Source organism: Nanorana parkeri, unplaced genomic scaffold (genome assembly GCF_000935625.1).
Source record: "Nanorana parkeri isolate BGI_ZX_2015 unplaced genomic scaffold, ASM93562v1 scaffold949, whole genome shotgun sequence".
In the NCBI taxonomy this organism is placed as follows: Eukaryota; Metazoa; Chordata; class Amphibia; order Anura; family Dicroglossidae; genus Nanorana; species Nanorana parkeri.
In genome coordinates this window covers 639,028-658,232 of record NW_017307217.1, presented here as the reverse complement: position 1 = coordinate 658,232, position 19,205 = coordinate 639,028, and the positions used below count along the sequence as shown (strand labels likewise).

Below are 19,205 nucleotides of genomic sequence, written 5' to 3'. Positions count from 1 at the left end.
CCCTTTTGTGAGCAGGGGTAACTGAAACCAAGGTGCATACACCAAAATGACCTAGCTCCAAAACTGAGGGTGCTGTTAGGTTCAGATGAATGGCATCTTATTTCTCTATGAACAGCAGACCACAAATAACAAGAAACCAAAATGTTCCTGAACTCTTTCATTGCCATAGTATAGTTACTATAGTACCGGGGTGTGTTTATATCGAACAAGCTGATGTCAGCTTTCTGGTAGAAGCCACCGATCACTTCTACACTGCTGGGGTAGAGGAGTACTACTACCCGTAGTGACATCATTGATAAGGATGGCATGGCAGCTCTGAAGAGATATTGTACTGTACAGCAAAGAAAATGAGTAGTAAACGCTTCATACATATGTACAGCAGCCCAACATTTCAACTAAAGAGTTCCCCGCATGTTAACTCATAGGGGACTCATCAGAAATGAAACAGGAGACATCCACTAACCCACCTACACAGTAGTAAAGGCCTGTTGGCATGAAATCTAATCACTCCATAAATAGAATAAAGCGACATTCCTTGCCATGAGTTTAGTCTATTTCCCAGATGTTTGACATACTAACATTATTGCCATGACCGTTACAAAGCAGGGCCTGCTACTGAAAACAAGGCTTTGGAGTCTCTCTAAATATCTCTATGGCATCCCTAAATACAGGAATTGTCAGCACTTTGTTAAGACCAGCCACCCCTAGATCAACTGTAGGAACAGACCACTTCTTGATACAGACCCCCTCAAACAGGTATTTGGGTTGCAAAACGTTTGCAAGATGTAAATCATTTATCAGGAGTTTCCCAGTCAGCCACCAAGGCATTTGAGAATAGTGTGTGCACGGGGAAAAAAAGCATGTGCTGACAGCAAAACATACTGACAAGAGTGCAGAGTGATGACTCATCAGTGTGCCACTGCTCTATCATTTAACCAGCAGGCTTAAGGTGGTCATACACCTTACAATTATCGTTCGATTTATTTTGTCAAGTCATCGAACCCGAGTTCGATTTCCGTTTAACCCTTTCCCGGACACCGACATAAGGCATACTGCAGAGCAAAACTGTTCCCAAACCGCCAGGTCAGTATGCCTCACGTCGGTGGCATTTACCGTTCTGCTATAAGCTCAAGGTCGCTTTAGCAACCATGAACTTATATCACAACTGTTCCCTGGACGGTCCCCTTTAAATTAATAGCGGTTATCAGCGGCTGACAAAAATTCACAACAAAAATTCCCTTCCTGTTCATTCATGACTTTCTCAAGTGGGGAGAAGCACTCACTACATTCATAACTGGATGATAGTAGATATTTTACTAGTTTCTGAATGAATAGGAAGCCTCTGTGCTGAGTGCTCTCCATTCATTTAGAACAGAGGCTGCAGAAAAAGAAATTGAGGAATCTGTGTCCTCAACTTCTTTTTCTATTTCAAAAAGGGAAATGTCAGGGGTCTGTTTAGGCCCCAGATATTTCACCGTAGCCCCCCAACAGTAAAAAAATAAAAATAAAAATTGGAAGCCCCCCCCCCCCCCATAACATACACGTGCACCATATTGTGGTGCACACCGTAACTAGAATGCATCGCAGTGCATGATTTTTTTTCTTTTTAAAAAACATTAATTTTACTGTGGCACGTCATGGCACAGTTTTGTGATGCATTGCTGTGCGTTCCGATACCTTGTGTTGCAATCAAATATACACCTTCATCATCACAGAACCAACACAGCGCAAAAACATTTTTTTTTAACATAAGTCGCTTATTTACAGTTTTGCGTACCTTCATTTTTTTAAATTTTTCGCACAAAAGCCGCAATTTAAAATGTTAAAATATTTATTTACTCAATACAGTTTTATTTTTTAGATCTAGTCGTAAAATTATTATTATTTTTTGTGCGCTGATACTGAGTTTAGTGCTTTATCAATTGAATTGTGTATTTTTATCGGTTTAAAATTAATTTAATAAACATTTGCCTACAAATTTAGTAGCACCATCTTTTCATTCTACCGGGCCTTACAAACGCTAGCAACGCAGCAGTTCAAAATCAAATCAATGGGAAAAATTGCAAAAATGGTGTGGCCAGCTGAGGTGCAAAATGTTCCGGAGGGCTTGGCAGCGAAAGGGTTAAAAACCCCATCATGCACAGACCAATGTAGATTTTGATTACTGTTCATTAGCAATACTAACGGGCCAAATTTCGTCGATCGACATATGTTGCGATTTTTTGAGCACGAAAACGCCACTATTGCATTGATTTTCGTACAATTCGAAAAAAGTTTGCAGTTGCTGCATCTGATGTCGATTACCTTCTCTGGCAGGGGTGCCTGGATCATAAGATTGGCTGAACAGAATTACAATGTATTTGGCAGGTAATGTTTCCATCCATATACTTTATTTCAGCTGTGTATTTAACTGCTTGGTGTGAGTTTGAGTTTCAGGCAGTGACACAGACTTGATTACCTTTGTTGAAGACAGGTAATGGCTTTCCTTCCAGCTTTTCCAGATCAGTTCCAACTAGAGGGATTTTAAGGTCATCATAGGAAACAACTTCCCTATAAATATTGCAGAAAGAAATATTTACCATTTCTCCTTATTGTGCACTACAATTATAGATGCTTGCAAAAAAAGGCAAAATTAAACTTTAAAAGTACATTTTAAATGATATCTGTAAAAAATAAGTCAAGGCAACTGAAGACGTTTTCAATTCTGAAATGAGAAAGCTGGTTGGATGACCAGTGAAATGTCTTCAAGAAAAATACAGCAAATCCAGTTGCCTTGATTAATTTTTTACAGATATACCATGACCTGGGTGAATGAGAACCTTCACATACATTTTAAAATGATGTAAGTTTAAAAAAAATGCAGCATTGAAAGTCCCCATATAACATCAGCCTAACATATACATAGACAGGAGAAATACACTGCTTACCAGCTAACATCCTGAGGTCGTATCAGAAGTTTTCTGTAAGCTCCAGCTAAAGAGTAATCTTTTATTTTATGCCTCATGTTCTTAATATCAAGTTTATCAGTCGCAAGCATTTCTTCATAAGCTGCAGCAACTGAAAGGAAAAAAAAAATCTTCAATTTACAAAAAGTCCTTACCATGTCAAAACAGTAACAATTAGGAAGGTGCTCAATAACAAAAATGCCATGTGGGAAAACTAAAAAAGGTTTTGTGCATTAAATCTGCCAGCGTGGCTTTCTAAAGAGTCAACCTGCCTATTACTAGCCTTTAAGGCTCTTAAGACAACATGTAGTTTCATGTAGTTTTATGTAATAATTAGTACAGTAAAACACAGTAACCAGTCATTAAATATTCTGTAGCCAAACTGAAACAAGATGCTTTCTGATTGGTTGTTATAAGTTAATTAACTTAAAAAGGAGAAGTATGAGGGGAGTGCTTTTCACTCACCTCATAGTTCTAGCCGACCTGTGACAATGAGACTGTCACAGGTCGGCTCAGTAGATCGGGAGGTGAGCGAACACATGCCGGTGTTCGCTCACTTCTCAATCCTGTCAGGGCTCTCTGCTGTGACAGGGGAGGGGATGGATTCCCCCCTCCCCGCTCCGATAGCGCTGACTGGCGGAACGGACGGGGGAGGGGGCAGCTGGCTCTGCCTCTAGATAGGCAGAGCCAGCTGTCACTCACGCAGCTGGGCGGATCTCAACATCGATGTCGGGATCCGCTCCGGCGTCTCAGTATACCGCGAGCTGTAGCTCACAGTATACTGAGCTTAGGGTGACGGGAGGACGCTAGTTTGTGTCCTCCAGTTACCCTAAGGAGAACTATGGGGAAAAACACTGACCCCATAGTTCTCCTTTAATTATCAGGCACATGTCTTTAAACGTTTAACCAGCTTGCTCCAATGCATTACACCCAACCTGGTTTACACTATAAAAATAGTTTTTTTGTACGCACCCTAAAATCCTTTTCATGGAGTTCATTGAGGGATACAGGAGGACTTAAACTGCAGGGTATACTGCTGCCAACAGGAGGAATGGACATTGGCAAATGAAAAAAGCTGTAGGGCAGCTCAGAATAACACCTCCCACTACCAGCATGCCTCAATTTTGTAGCAAAATAGTATTGAGTATGAACTAAAAAAAAAAAAAAGGAGAGAGAGAGAGAGGGGGGGTGGGACATGTGTCCCTCAAACTCTAAGAAAATAATTTTATGGTTATATTTAACTTTGTCTATTGAAGGACACAGGAAGTTTTAACCGTGGGATGTTCAAAAGCAGTCAAACTGAGGGGTGGGCAACACAGCAAACAAAAGCTAACAGGCCCAAAAAAACAACAGCATACAGGGACTGTCTGCATTACAAAAAGCTGCTTGAAGGACCTTACATCAGATAAGGCCGCAACATCCACCTAGTAGAACTTACAGAACATGTAATTAAAAAAAAAAAAATTCGTCCCTTGGAGAAACTTCTGGGCTAGAAGGCCCTAGACTGCCACCAGGTGAAGTATGCCTTCTGAGTACTAGGACAGACCTTGTGAGAAGTACATTTCTGAGCTCAGCATGGTAAAAACCACATTAGATCCCTCTGTCCCTTGAAAGCTTGGCTTTAACAACGATTGCATTAAAACCATCAACCATGAAGCAGATAAATAGGTCCTTGGGACAGAAGATACTGACAATCCGGTAGAGCCAACGAAGCACAATGAGGATCACTGGAATGCCCTCCATTTTGATCCTGCAAAGCAGGTGTAAAAGTCTCCTGAGAGGAAAAAGTTTCTGTAGACAAACCTGTCCAGTATGTTGTTGAACCTACAGACCAGGAAGTTCACATCTGGTTTTCCCCACCTACAATACCATTTTTTAAAACACATCCAAGTATAGGGACCATTCCCTTGTGTCTAGGGCTGCAGCTAACGATTATTTTCAAAATTGATTAGTTAGCCGATTATTAAGTTTGATTAATCGATAAAAAAGGCCCAAGTGAGGAACTACAAGTTTGTAGTCCATCACGAGGGCAGTGTAAGTAAAAAAATAAAAAAAAAAAAAAAGAAGAAGTGTGGTGTGCAATATAGTGAAATGGAAAATTTTAAATTATACAGCAATCAATGCAGAATGGCAATGGGCTATAGAGGACTACAAATCCCAGCAATAATACATTGTACAGCGCAATGCAGAATACCACCAGTTATAGGAGGAATACAACAAATCCCAGCAATACATTATACATGCATTGTATAATGTATTGCTGGAATTTGTATTTCTCTATAGCTGATGGTACATTGCTCTGTATAATATACTATTATAGCAAGTATTAGCCCACTTACCTAGAGATCAGCAGCTTTCCCCCTAAAACAAAAAGTATATAACCAGACTGTCAAGGTGATTGAAAGGGCCAGCATCCATACTCACGTTTGTGCTTAGGGTAGATTACATCAAAGCCTGGCAGTGGCATCACAACATCATGAATGCTGTAACTGTCAACTTCATTTTCCTCCACAACGACTGCAGTGGCTGTGGAAAAAAACAAAACACTGAATTGTATGGCATTGGATTACCCATTTTCAAATGCTACAAAATGATCACACACACACATATACATATATACGCGCGCACACACACACACACACACACACACACACACACACGTTGAAGATAACTTGGGATAACTACCGTGAAAGTCACGTCAGCACAATGAGTGAATCTAGAGATATAGTCAGCTGATGCTTTATACAAATCTTTTTACAAATCCTTATACAAAGTCTTTTTAGCACAATGAACAATACCTCCTTTCAGCACCAGGTCACCCGGTACAACTTTTAGTCCGTACGCCTCAATTCTTTTGCTCACCATGTTATTCCAGACATAGCTTTGATAACTGTGGATATACATTAATCTGTTGTTCCTAGGAATCTAAAAATAAAAAGTATACATCAGAAAAAAAATGTATAATTAAAATATAGGTGGTGTATGAAGAAGTGCTCCCTATTCTGGTTTATGTAAAAGATCAATTGTTAACTTGTTGGCAATCTATATTCTTTTTAATGGGAGCCTGGTAAGTTTAAACCTGGTTTAAAAAGTTGCAAGCTGAAGGTCTTATCCTTACAAAATGTAAAATGAAATGTTTTATCAGCTAGATCACTTCTGGTATGAAAAGCCCTGCAGGTACCACTGCAATAGCCTGTAAGCTGCAGGCCTATAAACTTGGTAATGCTTCAATATTGCAGCAAGGCTGGTCATTGAGCGCTCTGCTTACACTAACTCAGCAGCGTGTATTCATCACCAGACTAACAGCAAAGCCACAAATAGGTGGCTGCATTGCATAATGGGAGGAATATTTTAAAAGTGAAAATTAAAAAAAACACACTGGTCACAAACCTGGGCATTTCGGATGGTGGAAAAAAAACTAAGGGAAAAATCATTGACTGAAGTGAACACTGCATAAAAAATTACCACTAGAGCCAAAGACACAGGCCACTCAAACTATATGGAAATCTTAGCTTTTATTTAAATGTAAAACCTGACCCTGCCTCCTCTTACTTCCAGAAGTAAAAAAAAAAAAAGACACAATTTAGTTAAAAAGTATGTAAAGCCAAAAAACAGGATTCTTGTCTCACTTGGAGTACATCACAGGACACAAGGAGTTGATTTTGGAACCAATGGGTTATGCAGTTATGTTCATGTGATTGGACACTGGCAAATCAAAGCTGTAAAGACAGTCCTATATAACCCCTCCCACTCCCAGCCTGTTTCAGTTTTGTACCAAGAGGTACCAGAGTGTATAACAGAAAAACAGGAGGGGAGGGGTCTGTGATATACTCCAAGAAACATTTTACTGGTGAGAAAATTCCTGTTTTCCTAAATCACAGGATAAAAAGGAAGCTGCATTCCTTAACCACTGTGAAAATCCAAAAGCATTGTAACAGAGGAGTGGCCAACACAGCAAACAATGATCAACAGGCTGATGAGGAAACACAAACAATACACAAACTATAACAGAAGGAGCCCACAAGTCAAAAGGCCATCTGAAGATCTTTGGGGCTGAAGCTAGCATTCTCAGAGGCCTGAATATTAACCTGGTAAAAGTTTGAATGGAGGACCAGGTTGCAGCCTTACAAATATGTTGCATGATGTTGGAAGCCAAAGAAGCACTAATGCTTCTGAAAGAGTAATTCTTGAATGAAAAGGGAGGATCTTTACCTTTTAATGCATAGGCCTGAGTGATGGTTTGCCTAATCCACCTAGCGACTGTGAAAAAAGAAGCAGCTGCCCCATACGGGGACCATCAGCAATGGTGAAGAGAGTCAGACTTGTGGATGGAGGCTGTAGCACAGAAGTAAACCCGACTGGACCGAACCACATCCAAACAGCGGAGGGATATTTTTTCTTAGGATGTTTGGGAGCAGGACATGAAGATGTTAAGACTCCTGGTTAAGATGGTAGGCAGAGGCCCCCTTAGGAAGAACGGAGGCCTTAGGCCTCAGCACTAGCTTACCTTTACAGCTCAAAGCTGCCAATTTAGAAGTCTGCCTGGCAGAAGTGATGACAACAAGGTAGGCAACCTTGTGAGCGAGTATTTAGAGGGATATCTCCCAGAGGTCCAAATAGCAACCCCCTACCCTATAGTGTGAGGACAAGTAATTTCTGGAAAAGAATTGCAAAGGCAGAACGTTAACTCTCGATAGTGCTCAAGGCAGAATGTTGTTCTAGGCCAGGCTGGAGGAAAGATCAGATGTGTATTTCCCTGGGACAGAACCTACTTGCTTTGCACCAAGCAAAATAAGCCTTACAAGTGCAAAGGTAGACCTTTTGGGAGGTCAACTTTATAGGTTTCAGGAGCAGAGGGATGACAGCATTGAAAAGCCCCTATCCTTCAGAACCTGGGCTTTGACAGCCAGGCAGTTAAAGCCATAGACTGAAAAGCAGGGTGGAATACCAATCCTTGGGACAGGAGGTCTGGCTTAATCTGTAATTGCCCATGGTCTTTAAAGAGTTTGACTACCTTTGGCCATTTGGAAGCAATGAGGACCACTGGGATGCTACCCTATCTCGATCCAACAAAGATAGCAAAGCAAAAGTTTTAGCGGAGGGAAAGCCAGGACCAGAAGATCCCTGGACCTGGCAGCAAACTTGTCATGTCTGTTGTTGAACCTGGATGCCAGGAGGTCCCGCATTGAAGAGACAACTAAATTGCCTTAAGCTTAAGGATGTTAATCATGAGTCGAGATTCCTCAGACAGCCATGTCCCTTAAATCGAGAGGTTTCCCCAGCCTGAAATCTGTTGTGAGCACCAAACCAACAGGAGGAAGGAATTTCCTGATACCAGAGCTGGGCCAGGACAAGCCTGGCCTTGCAAACAGGGATTTTGCAGATATCTGTATCTTAGCATGAATGTTACCAGAGGAGAGCTCTGGTAAGTTAAAGGGGGTATGCCCCGTGCAATCTATGCCCTTCCAGTGGGCATATTCTATGACGGGGGTCTTCAAGGACAGGACTACGGCCCTGTATCTGTATAGCACCCTGCAGCAACTGAAAGCACTGGAGTAAGTGCCAAGGTGAGTACCTCATGCAGGATCAAGTCTCCTGGCTACATTACAGGCCAGCACCTCATCTTCCTTCCGGAGGGTTCTGGGCATGATCTGCCAGATAGCTGCTGTGAGCAGCTTAGGGAAAACTTGCTAGAAGAGTCTTGTGTAGAAAAGGATGTGTTTTTCTCAGAGCAGAGAGAAGGAATCCATCACCTAAAAACACCAGCAAGAACACTCAGGCAAGTTTGGAGTGGGAGGGGTTACAAAGGGTTGCATTACAGCTTGGCTCGTCAGTGTCCAATCAACTAAAAATAGCTTAAAACACAATCAAAAAGTGTTTCCTTTTAGGTTTATATATGGTTTGCTTCCTGTGTTCCTCACTGGGAAGATTTCCTCTCACTTCCGGTCTTTGAGATGCAGCACAAAATGAGAGGAAATATCTCGAGGGTAAACAGAATTTCAATCTTCAGAGTTCTAACAGGTTTCCCAACTGGAGGATTTTTCCTCACTCCTTTCTCAATGTCTCAGTGATAAAGGTTACTAGCACAAACAGAGGGGTGATTCTACACAGCAGGGAAAAGACAGCAAGAAAGACCTGACAAAGGGTGTAACCTTTCCCCACTCTATCCAAAACTAAAAAAATAGGATTTGCCTTTGCATACACTTAATTGCAGCAAAGGCCTGTATTCTAGTCTTCTGAAAACTGACATTGCCTATCATGAATGTGCATTGGTCTGTATACTTAAATGAGACTATGGCCATGGAAGATTTGACATCGTCACTGAATGGTTCTTCCAAAAAATTTTTAAATACATGGTTACATTTTACAGAGTATACACTCCACACCAGTGACTTGCTTAAAAACCGAATATCTATTCTGCTCCCCACTAGCCATAGCCAACATTGCCAAATTAACTTTGTGTCAAAACAGTCCAAGTCTGGAAGAACCCAATCCCTTCCCCTCACAACCCAACATCCCCTTGTGGAAATGGAAAGCGATATCTTTCCCTAATACCCAAACAAGGTTCTTGTGTTGGACAATGCAATTTAACTTTCACCGATATATGTTTTCAAAAGAGATATCTTCAGTCCCCAATATTTGTAGAGCCCGTGGAAATTTGTTTCTTCTATCAACAACTTTTTTTGCCTTGCAATGACAACGATACAATTTTGGCTGACTCTGTTGTAGAAAAGGGTTTTGCTGTTTTTTTGTGTGGAACCACATGCCATCATTCTGTACAGATACTCCTCGCTTAACGACTTACCTGTTTTGCGACCACTCGCACTTACGACCGTCCTCCGAGCGACCTCGCGCGCCAGTGCGACGTGTCGCCGGGGGAAGTGACGTCCTCCGTTCTTAGCAGCGCGTCCCCCGTGAGTATTTTCATTGCCCGATGTACAGTACACTGTTCAGTACTGTACATCGGCAACGCTATACAGTATTGTACTAATGCAGTACAGTACTGTATAGAGTTCCTCACTTAACGACCAATTCGTTTAACGACCTGGTCGTAGGAACGGAACTCGGTCGTTAAGTGAGGAATACCTGTATTTATACTACACACCAGCGGTTATGGATGTGCAATAGGGAAACAAAGAATTATTTAGATGGCTTCAATCCACAAATGAGGAATAAGCCTCTCATTTTTGTGAAATGTGATGTGAATATCTTATGCTGCTTCTGCTAAATTCTGGGGGGTCATGAGGCAGTCAACACAACGTAGAATCTCCGTAGAGACTGAAGTGCTGGTGTACAAAAATGTTTGAGATGACAAAATGCACAGAATATATTAAAAACAACATTAACATTTTTCTCCGTGGTTAATACAGGGCTTCATATCAATAGTTAAATACATCACACACATACTTACTATGCCAAAGGCAGTCACAATGTTCTTCACACCATATCTGGAGAGCCCACGTAGCAGCTGACCTTCCACACAACGCTTAACAGGCAATTTTCTGAGTGCAGCTTCTGGGTCCTTCGTCTTTGCCCACTCCTCTCTGCACTGAACTAAGTAACCTTTCTCGGCTGCAAATTGTAATATATCAAAATGCCAGATGTTAGATTTATCAACAAAAATGCAGATCAAGGATCTAAAAATAAATTCTGGAGATTGAAGCTATGACGAATTAAACAGAATAGACGTGCAGCTTATATATTTAAAAAAATAAATAAAAAATCATCTGGGATACCACCGCATAAACAGTCTCTTAATATTTTTTTACAATAAAAAATGGGCAAAAATGATGCATAATTACTTGCATTATAGTTAAATATCTGAACATTTTCCAAGTGGATGAAGACTTCACCAAGGGATTTAATTACTCTAGTCTTTAAATAATCTCACGTTCACCAGATATTGCAGTTAGCTGCCAGTAAAAACCCCATGAGTGTAAATTGTTTCATACCTCCTGGTCTTGGCTTTAATATAAGGTCTACCATTTCTTCCCAGTTGTTTTGAAGAATAGCCCTGTAATTTAAATATATAAAAGTCAGTTTTTACATTTGTTAAGTAAAATATAGCAGAGGTAAGAAAAAATGTCAACTTACCTTCCAACCTGATAAGTTGGAACTGCAGTAGTACCAAAGCGCTGCATGCCATAATAATTTATGAAGCCGATCTCCCTGAGTGAGGTCATGGCTTGCTCTACCTGTTCATTTGTCCCAGCGATATTTCTGCCATGTTAAACAAAAATTATACACTGACAATATATTGAGTAAAAGTAGTCCAAATAAGGTGACCACCAAAAAGACTATTTACAACCAGGGGAAAAGGAGAAGAAAATTAATTATATTTTGAATGGTGCTAAAACATTCTGTATTACATTGTGACCTAAAATTAAGCCTGTCATGTATATAGGCAATTCAAACTGAGCATATGATGAAAAAAAGCAATGATCTGCAGTTCAAGAAATATAAGCAGCTGAACTTATACACAAATCTCTATTCCTAATATCTTCCGAGCACGCCACTAACCCGCTGAAAATCTTACGATTTTCAGCAGGTTTTCAAGCGTGCTCGGGAGACAAAAGACATGCGACCGTACAGTAGAAACGGTCGCACTCCTTCCATACACCTGCCGATTATCATACGATCGCGGGATCACCCGCGATTATCGTACGATAATCGGCAGGTGTATGGGCACCTTAAGAATTGATGCTGGTTTGAAGCCAAAGGGTAGTCAGACCAAATATTGTTTTGATTTAGATTTTTCTTCTGTTCACTCACTTTGCATGTTGTAAATTGATAAGAATAAATAGTACAAATATATATTTTTGAAAGCATTCTTACTTTAAAGCATTTTTTCCCACCTTCCTAAAACATTTGCACAGTTCTGTAACTATTACATATATTTAGCTAAACAAACACATCTTAAAAGTGAACTTGTCAAAAGGGAAAAAAAAACTACAAATATTGCAATGCTCGCACTCAAAGAACCAGAATCTGCCAGCACTTAACACAGGATTGTAATAACTTGTCTCCTGTGCTCCCAGGGACCCCACAAACCCTGATTTAGTATGCCCTCCCCTACAAGTAAACACAATAAGTGCAGTTCTGTTTTAGGTCATTACACTTTGCAAAGCTCAGCATGTGTCTAATGTATTATCTATTTTTTATATCCTGCACTAGTAATCTTTCTATTCTAAGCCGCTTGCACACAACAGAACCAAAATGTGTTCCCTTTAAAACTTAAATTACCTTGTGCCGCACTCTGCTAAGTTAATTATAAATTAGATTATCTGTGTGAAAATCTACAAATGTGTCAGTGCTTATTTTAACATATACACACTCTGCCTACACATCCTTAAACATAACTTATCAATGAATATCCACAGTGAACTATGCAATAATATATAACCAATTGTGTCTGCAACCACACTGTCCTACACTTAGCTTGAAAAAAAATTAAGTTGGAGCTGACTGACGCAATAGTGTGTGTGGAGATGAAGACATGCAGCAGGATCTAAACAGCGCTGGTGTTTCTCTCCTTGATGAGTGCAGGAGATTCCTATGGGAATCTAACACTGGATGGTTATTCAATGCAAGTTTTATGTGGGTTTTTTTACCATCTTTTAATAAAGTTGTTTTACTTTTATGGAGGGCACTATAGTTCACGATTTTATGTGAGATAATCACCCGATACTGAGGTCAGAGGTTCTGAGGAAGGGGGCGTGGCCCCGGAAACGCATCAACCTAGGCATGCTGTGCTGTCACACAGGAACCATCATCTGTGCAGTTCTCACATCCTGTGTCTTGCTTTTTGTTAAGACCGAGGATCAACCTTTGACTTGAAGGCTCATTGTTATCTACTCTTTTGTGAGTATTATTCTATTTTTGCTATTTGCTTAATAAAAATGTATCTACACTAGGGAAGGCGCCCCTTGTTTTTTCATTAAATATCACAGTTTGCGTGACAGATGTGGGGCAGCGACCTGTAGAACTTCTGCATGTACATTTCTTCAGTGGAGTGGTCATCTCTGGCACTATTGGTTTTTATTTTTGTGTGACATATATACCTGAGAGATCATCGGTGGAAGGAGCTTGGGACAAGTAGGGACAAGTAGGTGCTTGGGACTATCCCATCTTAAAAGAGAGAGGCTGCCGTTAGACCTTTCCCTATAAAGGTCTTCTCAGGAGGTGGGCATTATTTTGGTGGGGGAGACACACAGGGAGTTGGAAGTGTGTCCATCAGATCACTGTTGGTGTCGTACAATTTGACACCCATAAACAGAATATCTTGCTGCACTCCTTACCGCAAAAACCCAAAGCTGGGTGGGTACTTGTAGTGACCACGGAAGGCACCGTGTATATCACAGAAAAAGGAAATAATGTCACCAGCACACCATTTTTGTTAATCAATGATCCATTTTAATGGCACATTGCCATTCAACACAAGCGCTTTCGGGGCTGCAAGGGGTCCCCTTCATCAGGCTCAGAATGACATATAAGTAACAGATACATCGACCTTAAATAGACATCACACAGTGAGAATAACAATAAACCACTCCCATAAGAAAAATGTGCGCGGTGTGCAATACATTGATACTTTTCTCTTTAAGTGGCACTAACCTCAGGAGTTAAATCTTAAAAATGCATTCAAGATTCTTAACGATTAACAAAAATGTAAGTTACTTGAGGATCACTCAACTGTAGATCCTCAAATCATCTCTGAATTGGTGCCAACAGTGTCCTTCCTTCTGGAGGGTGGCGACTTTTGTTCCCCATGGTCCTGTGTGTTTAGGGTTGAGAGCGCAGCTGCTTTGGTATCAGGATATTAAATCAGGGCTATCCATAAAGCGCGGATCCACATATTTTACTGTGTTTTAAGGTAGCTGCTGCTCCAAGCTCACCCCTGTGATGGACTACAATCTCATGTTTAGTTTACTAATTAGCTTTGAGATTGTAGTCCATCACGGGAGTGAGCTTGGAGCGGTGACTACTTTACATTACACACAGGGACCATGGGGAACAAAAGTAACCACTCTCCAGAAAGAACAGTGTCGGCACCAATTCAGAGATGATTTGAGGATCTACAGCTGACTGATAGACACACAAGATACTTTTTTGTTAATAGTTAAGGTATTTGAATGCAGTTTTAAGATGGAACGCCCAAGTTTAGTGTCACTTTAAGGATGTGTTTGCAGATTTGTATGTGTTGAAATAAGTCACGGACACATTTCTATATTTTTGCACTGATAATCTAATGTATAAAAAAATTATCACAGTGCGGCACAAGGTTATTTTCTGTTTTAAATGTATGTGTGCAATTTGTCAACCATGCATACAGTATCACACATTGCTAACTGCAGCAATCTGCATACAGTGACATAATTATGCAGCAAACTGTAAAATAACCTGAAAACACACTGACTGGAAAGTGTGAGCTGACAAAGAAATCACATTATTTTAACCATGTCTGCACTATAAACGGAAAATGTTGAATTGGTGGCCAGTTGCATCACTAAAACTTTGTTGAGTTTTATAGCTTTTAAAATAACATTTTGTTTCCTCTGCCACCCAAAACATGCAGTTAACTCCTATGATGTGCTATTTAATTTTTACACTTTTAATTTGTTGTGTCAGCTTTAATTAAAGAAAATCCGCTACATTTGCTTACGTTGGCAATTTATGCATTACTAAGAAAAATACATTCCGACTGCTCAGGTCTCTCAATCTGCTGTTCCCAATTTACAGAATTTTTTAAACTGCAAAGATAAACAGCATATTTTAGCGACAGACATTTTAACAGTTAAGTCATACCTTAAAATGACTGTGAAATGATTTCCTTGAAGTTCACCCAACTTGAGCGGATACTTCTGGTATGTGAAATTTCCCAACTTGAAGTTCATTAAACACTTATTTAAATGGACCAGTCTCTGTGCAGTTATTCTGAAAAAAAGTGAATAGAATTATGCGTCATATGGTCGAATATCAAGTCGTGATTTATAAAAATTATATAACAAAAAGAAAAGAAAAAAAAAGTTATTTGTGCTTTATTTGGCTATGATTGAGGCTATGTTCACACCATGTCTGGACCAGATAAGTAAAGGCAGTGCATTTTTGCCATGATTTTGCCGCATTCCGGTGCTGTTTTTATTTTATTTTTTAGCTTAAAATGGGCTTTCAGGTGCAGTCTAGTGCGTTCGCATGCATTTTTGATATGTTTTCATGTGTACCAGTGCATTCAAGACCAGAGAAAATGCAACAAGCAGTATTTTTTTTTTGTCTGGACTGGAACGGACTGCACTGTCATGTACAGAACCAAGAAATACAATAGGGATACATTGGGATGCTTTTTTGGTCCGGGTGACAAAACTGGTCTGGACACGATCCAGACATGGTGTGAACAAGCCCTGAAATAGATAGTGCAGATGCAAAGATTATTTACTAGATATTAGATTTAAAAAAATCAGAATACATAATGTATGAAAACATGCAACATGCTAATGTAAATGGTGGGGAAAAAACCCCACATTTTAATCTTAAACAAACGCTTTAACGCTACACTAAACTCTGGAGTTAAAAGAGAACTGCCCTTTTTTGCTATAGTTCTCTATAGAGCCAAAGGAGGACACATACTAATGTCCTCCGGTGACCCAAAACTCAGTGTATGGATATATATATATATATATATATGGTATTTCTGGGCTCTGTTCACACCAGTATAGTTAGTTCCGGTCTAGACAAAAAAAAATACCGCTCATCTCGTGTTCGCTAGCCTAGAATGCACTGAAACGCATAAAAATGCACACAAACGCACACAGACGCACTGGACTGCCATTTTAAGCTTAAAAAGAAAACAAAAGAAAAAGAAAGCAGCAAAATCATTGTAAAAACGCAGCAAAAAGGCACTGCATTTGCAGATGTGCTGCAGACATGTGTAAACAAGCCCTTAACGCTATAACCAGTTGCTATTGTCTTGCTATAGCAGTTAATAGTGTGATTATGCAACTCCTAATACTGTAGAAATCATGGGGTGCAGGACAAGGGGAGGGAGATTTTCAAGACAATGCTTTTTTTTATTTACCATGTACAACTCCTAGGTGTTAGGTGCTGTGTTTTTATATCTCCTTTAAAATAAAACTGTGCTTTGTCAAATTCAAACAAAGCAACATCTTTAACTTACATACTTTTTCACTCCCATTTGGTGACGGAGTGTCAGGGAAGCAAAAGAAAAGTGAATATATATGCCTGTGGAGGTCTGCATTAAAAGTGAATCTGTTACTTTGCTGTATGGAAAGTGTTACCTGTTGAATTCTGTGGAACAAAATGTTAAACACATTTCTGTAAAAAAACAAACTGCCCAGATTGTAGTGGCTTTAATTTACCATCCTAAAAAATGAACATAGGTAAATATACGCAGTAATGAAGAGGGGTGTCCCTGCACAAAAATCATACATATTATTTCACCTCCAATACTACTGTTGTGGTGGAGTAGAGGGTTCAGAATGTGTGACTATCAATGTCATAATATTTACTTCTAAAAAGCATATGGTACTTACTTGAGAACCGCAATTGCCTGAACAGTGATAGCTCTTTTATCTTTGGTCCCCATATAGGAAAATATATTGGGCTTAACTCTACATAAAATAAAAAGTGGAAAAAAAAATTAGGAATGCTTTCAGTAGATTCTATTTGGGAAAAAGCTAAAACTGTTTTGCTAATTTTTTTAAAACTGACCTTAAAAACTTGGAGAGCACATTAATAGCATCCATTGTGTCTTTGTTTTCTTTGTACAATACAAAATGGCAATAGGCACCACGGGATTTTGGCCATGAATGCTTACGTGGATCTTTAAAAGAGGTACAAAAGGAACACAAATTACTACAGGTGAAAAAACTGTTCTGGCCTTTAGAAACAGGACATCATTTATGGCTAAATAAAATAAAAAACAAAAAGAAAAGCAATAGATAATTGCAAAGCTCTGATAAATAGGCCATAAGCACGTTAAACAGTGTTGCGTGTGCATTACCAGTTTAAGTGTGTGTTTGGCATTCCCCTTCTTTTTCATCTGTGAAATGCCAGCTTTGCTTACCTGAAGTTGTTCTGACCTCTGTCCAAGTGTATAGCATAAAGAGCACAAGAAAGTCATGTTTTAATTTTCTATATTTTTTTTTTCTGGTGTCAGAGCTGGTCATGCAAAGATAAATATGACTGCATGGTCATTCCATTCCTTAGGGTACAATGGCATCCAGCAAATGTGTGGCAAGTTGCAATGAACGTAGAAGCAGTAAACAGCTGAGAGAATGGACCTTTTTCACATGTATTTACACACAAATAAAAAAAAACAACATGACACGGCATTACATGTCCCAGACCAATAGCATAAATCTCCATAAACCTCACCTAATAATGAATGATTTATCTATTGAATGATACAGATCTAAAGAAAATCATTCACCTATGGACAGCTACAAGGAACGGCTATAAAGCCATCTTTGTCTAATTGATCATTAGTGGAGAAAAATCTTCACATGAACAAAGCAATATTTAAAATTTCACAACAAATTAAATTGTGGTGTACAGATCCTGAGTGTTAGGGTGCCAACCCCTGGTGAAATAGTAATAACAAATGAAGAGAGAAAGCAGTTGGGGTTTTTTTAGGCACCAGATGGCCAGATTATTATGACCACCCCATCAGTACTTCGTTGGACTACCTTTGGCCTTCAATACTGCGGTGATTCTTTTTGGCATTGACTCCACTAGATGTTTAAATCGGATGGGAGGAATCGGACACCATGCCTGATGAATAGCACTGTCCAGTTCTGTGAGATTTGATGGTTGTTGAACCAGCTGCCTGATGGCTCTTTCAACTTCGTCCCACAAATGCTCAATTGGATTGAGATCTGGTGATTGTGGGGGCCACCTAAGCAAGGTAAAGTCTCCCTCATGTTCTTGAAACCACTCCTGCACAATACGAGCACCGTGGCATGGCGCATTGACTTGGAAGAAGCCATCTCCATTCGGATACGCCATCAACATGATAGGATGAACTTGATCAGCAACGATACTTTGGTATGTTGTGCTATTCAGACGTTGTTCCACACGAATTAAAGGGCCCAAATCATGACAGGAAAACATGCCCCAAACCATAACACTGCCCCCACCAGCTTGAAGGGTTGTACTCATGCATGTGGGGTGCATGCTTTCATGCTGTTCCCGCCAAATTCTCACTCTGCCATCTGCATGATGCAACTGGAAACGTGATTCATCGGACCACATTACTTTTTTCCAATGCTCGACTGTCCAATCCTTGTGTTCCTGTGCGAATTGGAGACGTTTTATCTTGTTAACTGCAGACAGCAAAGGTGTTCGAACAGGCCTTCGGCTTCCATATCCCATACGATGCAGTGTACGGCGAACAGTGCGTTCAGAGATCATTTGAGAGGATCCCTGATTAAGATCTGCAGTAATTTGATGCACTGTTGCCCTTCTGTTATCTTGTACCAGTCTTGCCACTCTCCGTTCTGCCCTAACATTGACTAGTCGCTGACGGCCACAATTCGCACGTTCAGACCCAGATTTTCGGCTGACAGTCCAGTCTTAAACACTTTAACAGCTGCTCTTGAACATTTAACGAGTTCTGCTGTTTTGCACCTCGTGTGGCTGGAGACGGCCCCACACTTACCGGCGGCTTTTGGTGCCGGAGATCACCAGCAGGCGTTTTTGGAGGCTTCACTGCATTGACAGGCTCTCTCTATATTGTGTATTTTGATGGATAGACCTACCCTGGGCATGAGGATATTTCCTCCATTATCTTTTCAATAAACCCTCTTATGAGCAGACCCTGACTGGTTCTTCATTCTCCTTCACCCTGGGACTATCTGTCTTCCTGATCCGCCCTATGTTTCGGTTTATGCATTCGATGATCTCGCACTGAGGGGACTACCTCCTTCTCCTGAAGAAGCGACATGTGGCGCGAAATGCGTAGAGAGCATTGCGAGCATCGCATGATCACCCGTCTATATGGTTCCACTTGGTTATTTGCAATACTGTTGAATGGGCTGTATTTTCTTCCAACTACAATTGTCCATACTATACATTGTATTATCCTATTATATTGATTAGGCCACAATCAAGTAATTAGATTTTGTGATCATGTCTATTATAACTTCTGTTGAGGAACTTGATGGGTGTTAGGAGGTCCTCTTTATTTTTTTTCTATGTATTTTGTTCTTTTTTAATATATTTGCATACTAATATTTTTAACCCTTT

The 19,205-nt window shown here is 40.1% G+C and overlaps 1 protein-coding gene across 2 annotated transcripts in view; it reads right to left on the bottom strand.

Moving 5' to 3' along the window:
* The window catches only part of PUS7 (pseudouridylate synthase 7 (putative)), a 35,079-nt gene that overhangs the window by 1,273 nt on the left and 14,601 nt on the right, over positions 1-19,205 (bottom strand). Inside the window, exons 5-15 of one of the 2 annotated variants that reach the window (XM_018566442.1) lie at positions 17,026-17,043; positions 16,671-16,782; positions 16,493-16,570; positions 14,751-14,879; positions 11,040-11,165; positions 10,898-10,959; positions 10,357-10,517; positions 5,744-5,870; positions 5,370-5,471; positions 2,928-3,057; positions 2,459-2,550 (exon numbers count right to left, since the gene is read on the bottom strand). In XM_018566442.1, coding sequence (XP_018421944.1) covers positions 2,459-2,550; positions 2,928-3,057; positions 5,370-5,471; positions 5,744-5,870; positions 10,357-10,517; positions 10,898-10,959; positions 11,040-11,165; positions 14,751-14,879; positions 16,493-16,570; positions 16,671-16,782; positions 17,026-17,043 — 1,137 coding nt within the window. The remainder of the gene's footprint in view (positions 1-2,458; positions 2,551-2,927; positions 3,058-5,369; positions 5,472-5,743; positions 5,871-10,356; positions 10,518-10,897; positions 10,960-11,039; positions 11,166-14,750; positions 14,880-16,492; positions 16,571-16,670; positions 16,783-17,025; positions 17,044-19,205) is intronic. The other variant, XM_018566443.1, reaches the window with a different exon arrangement.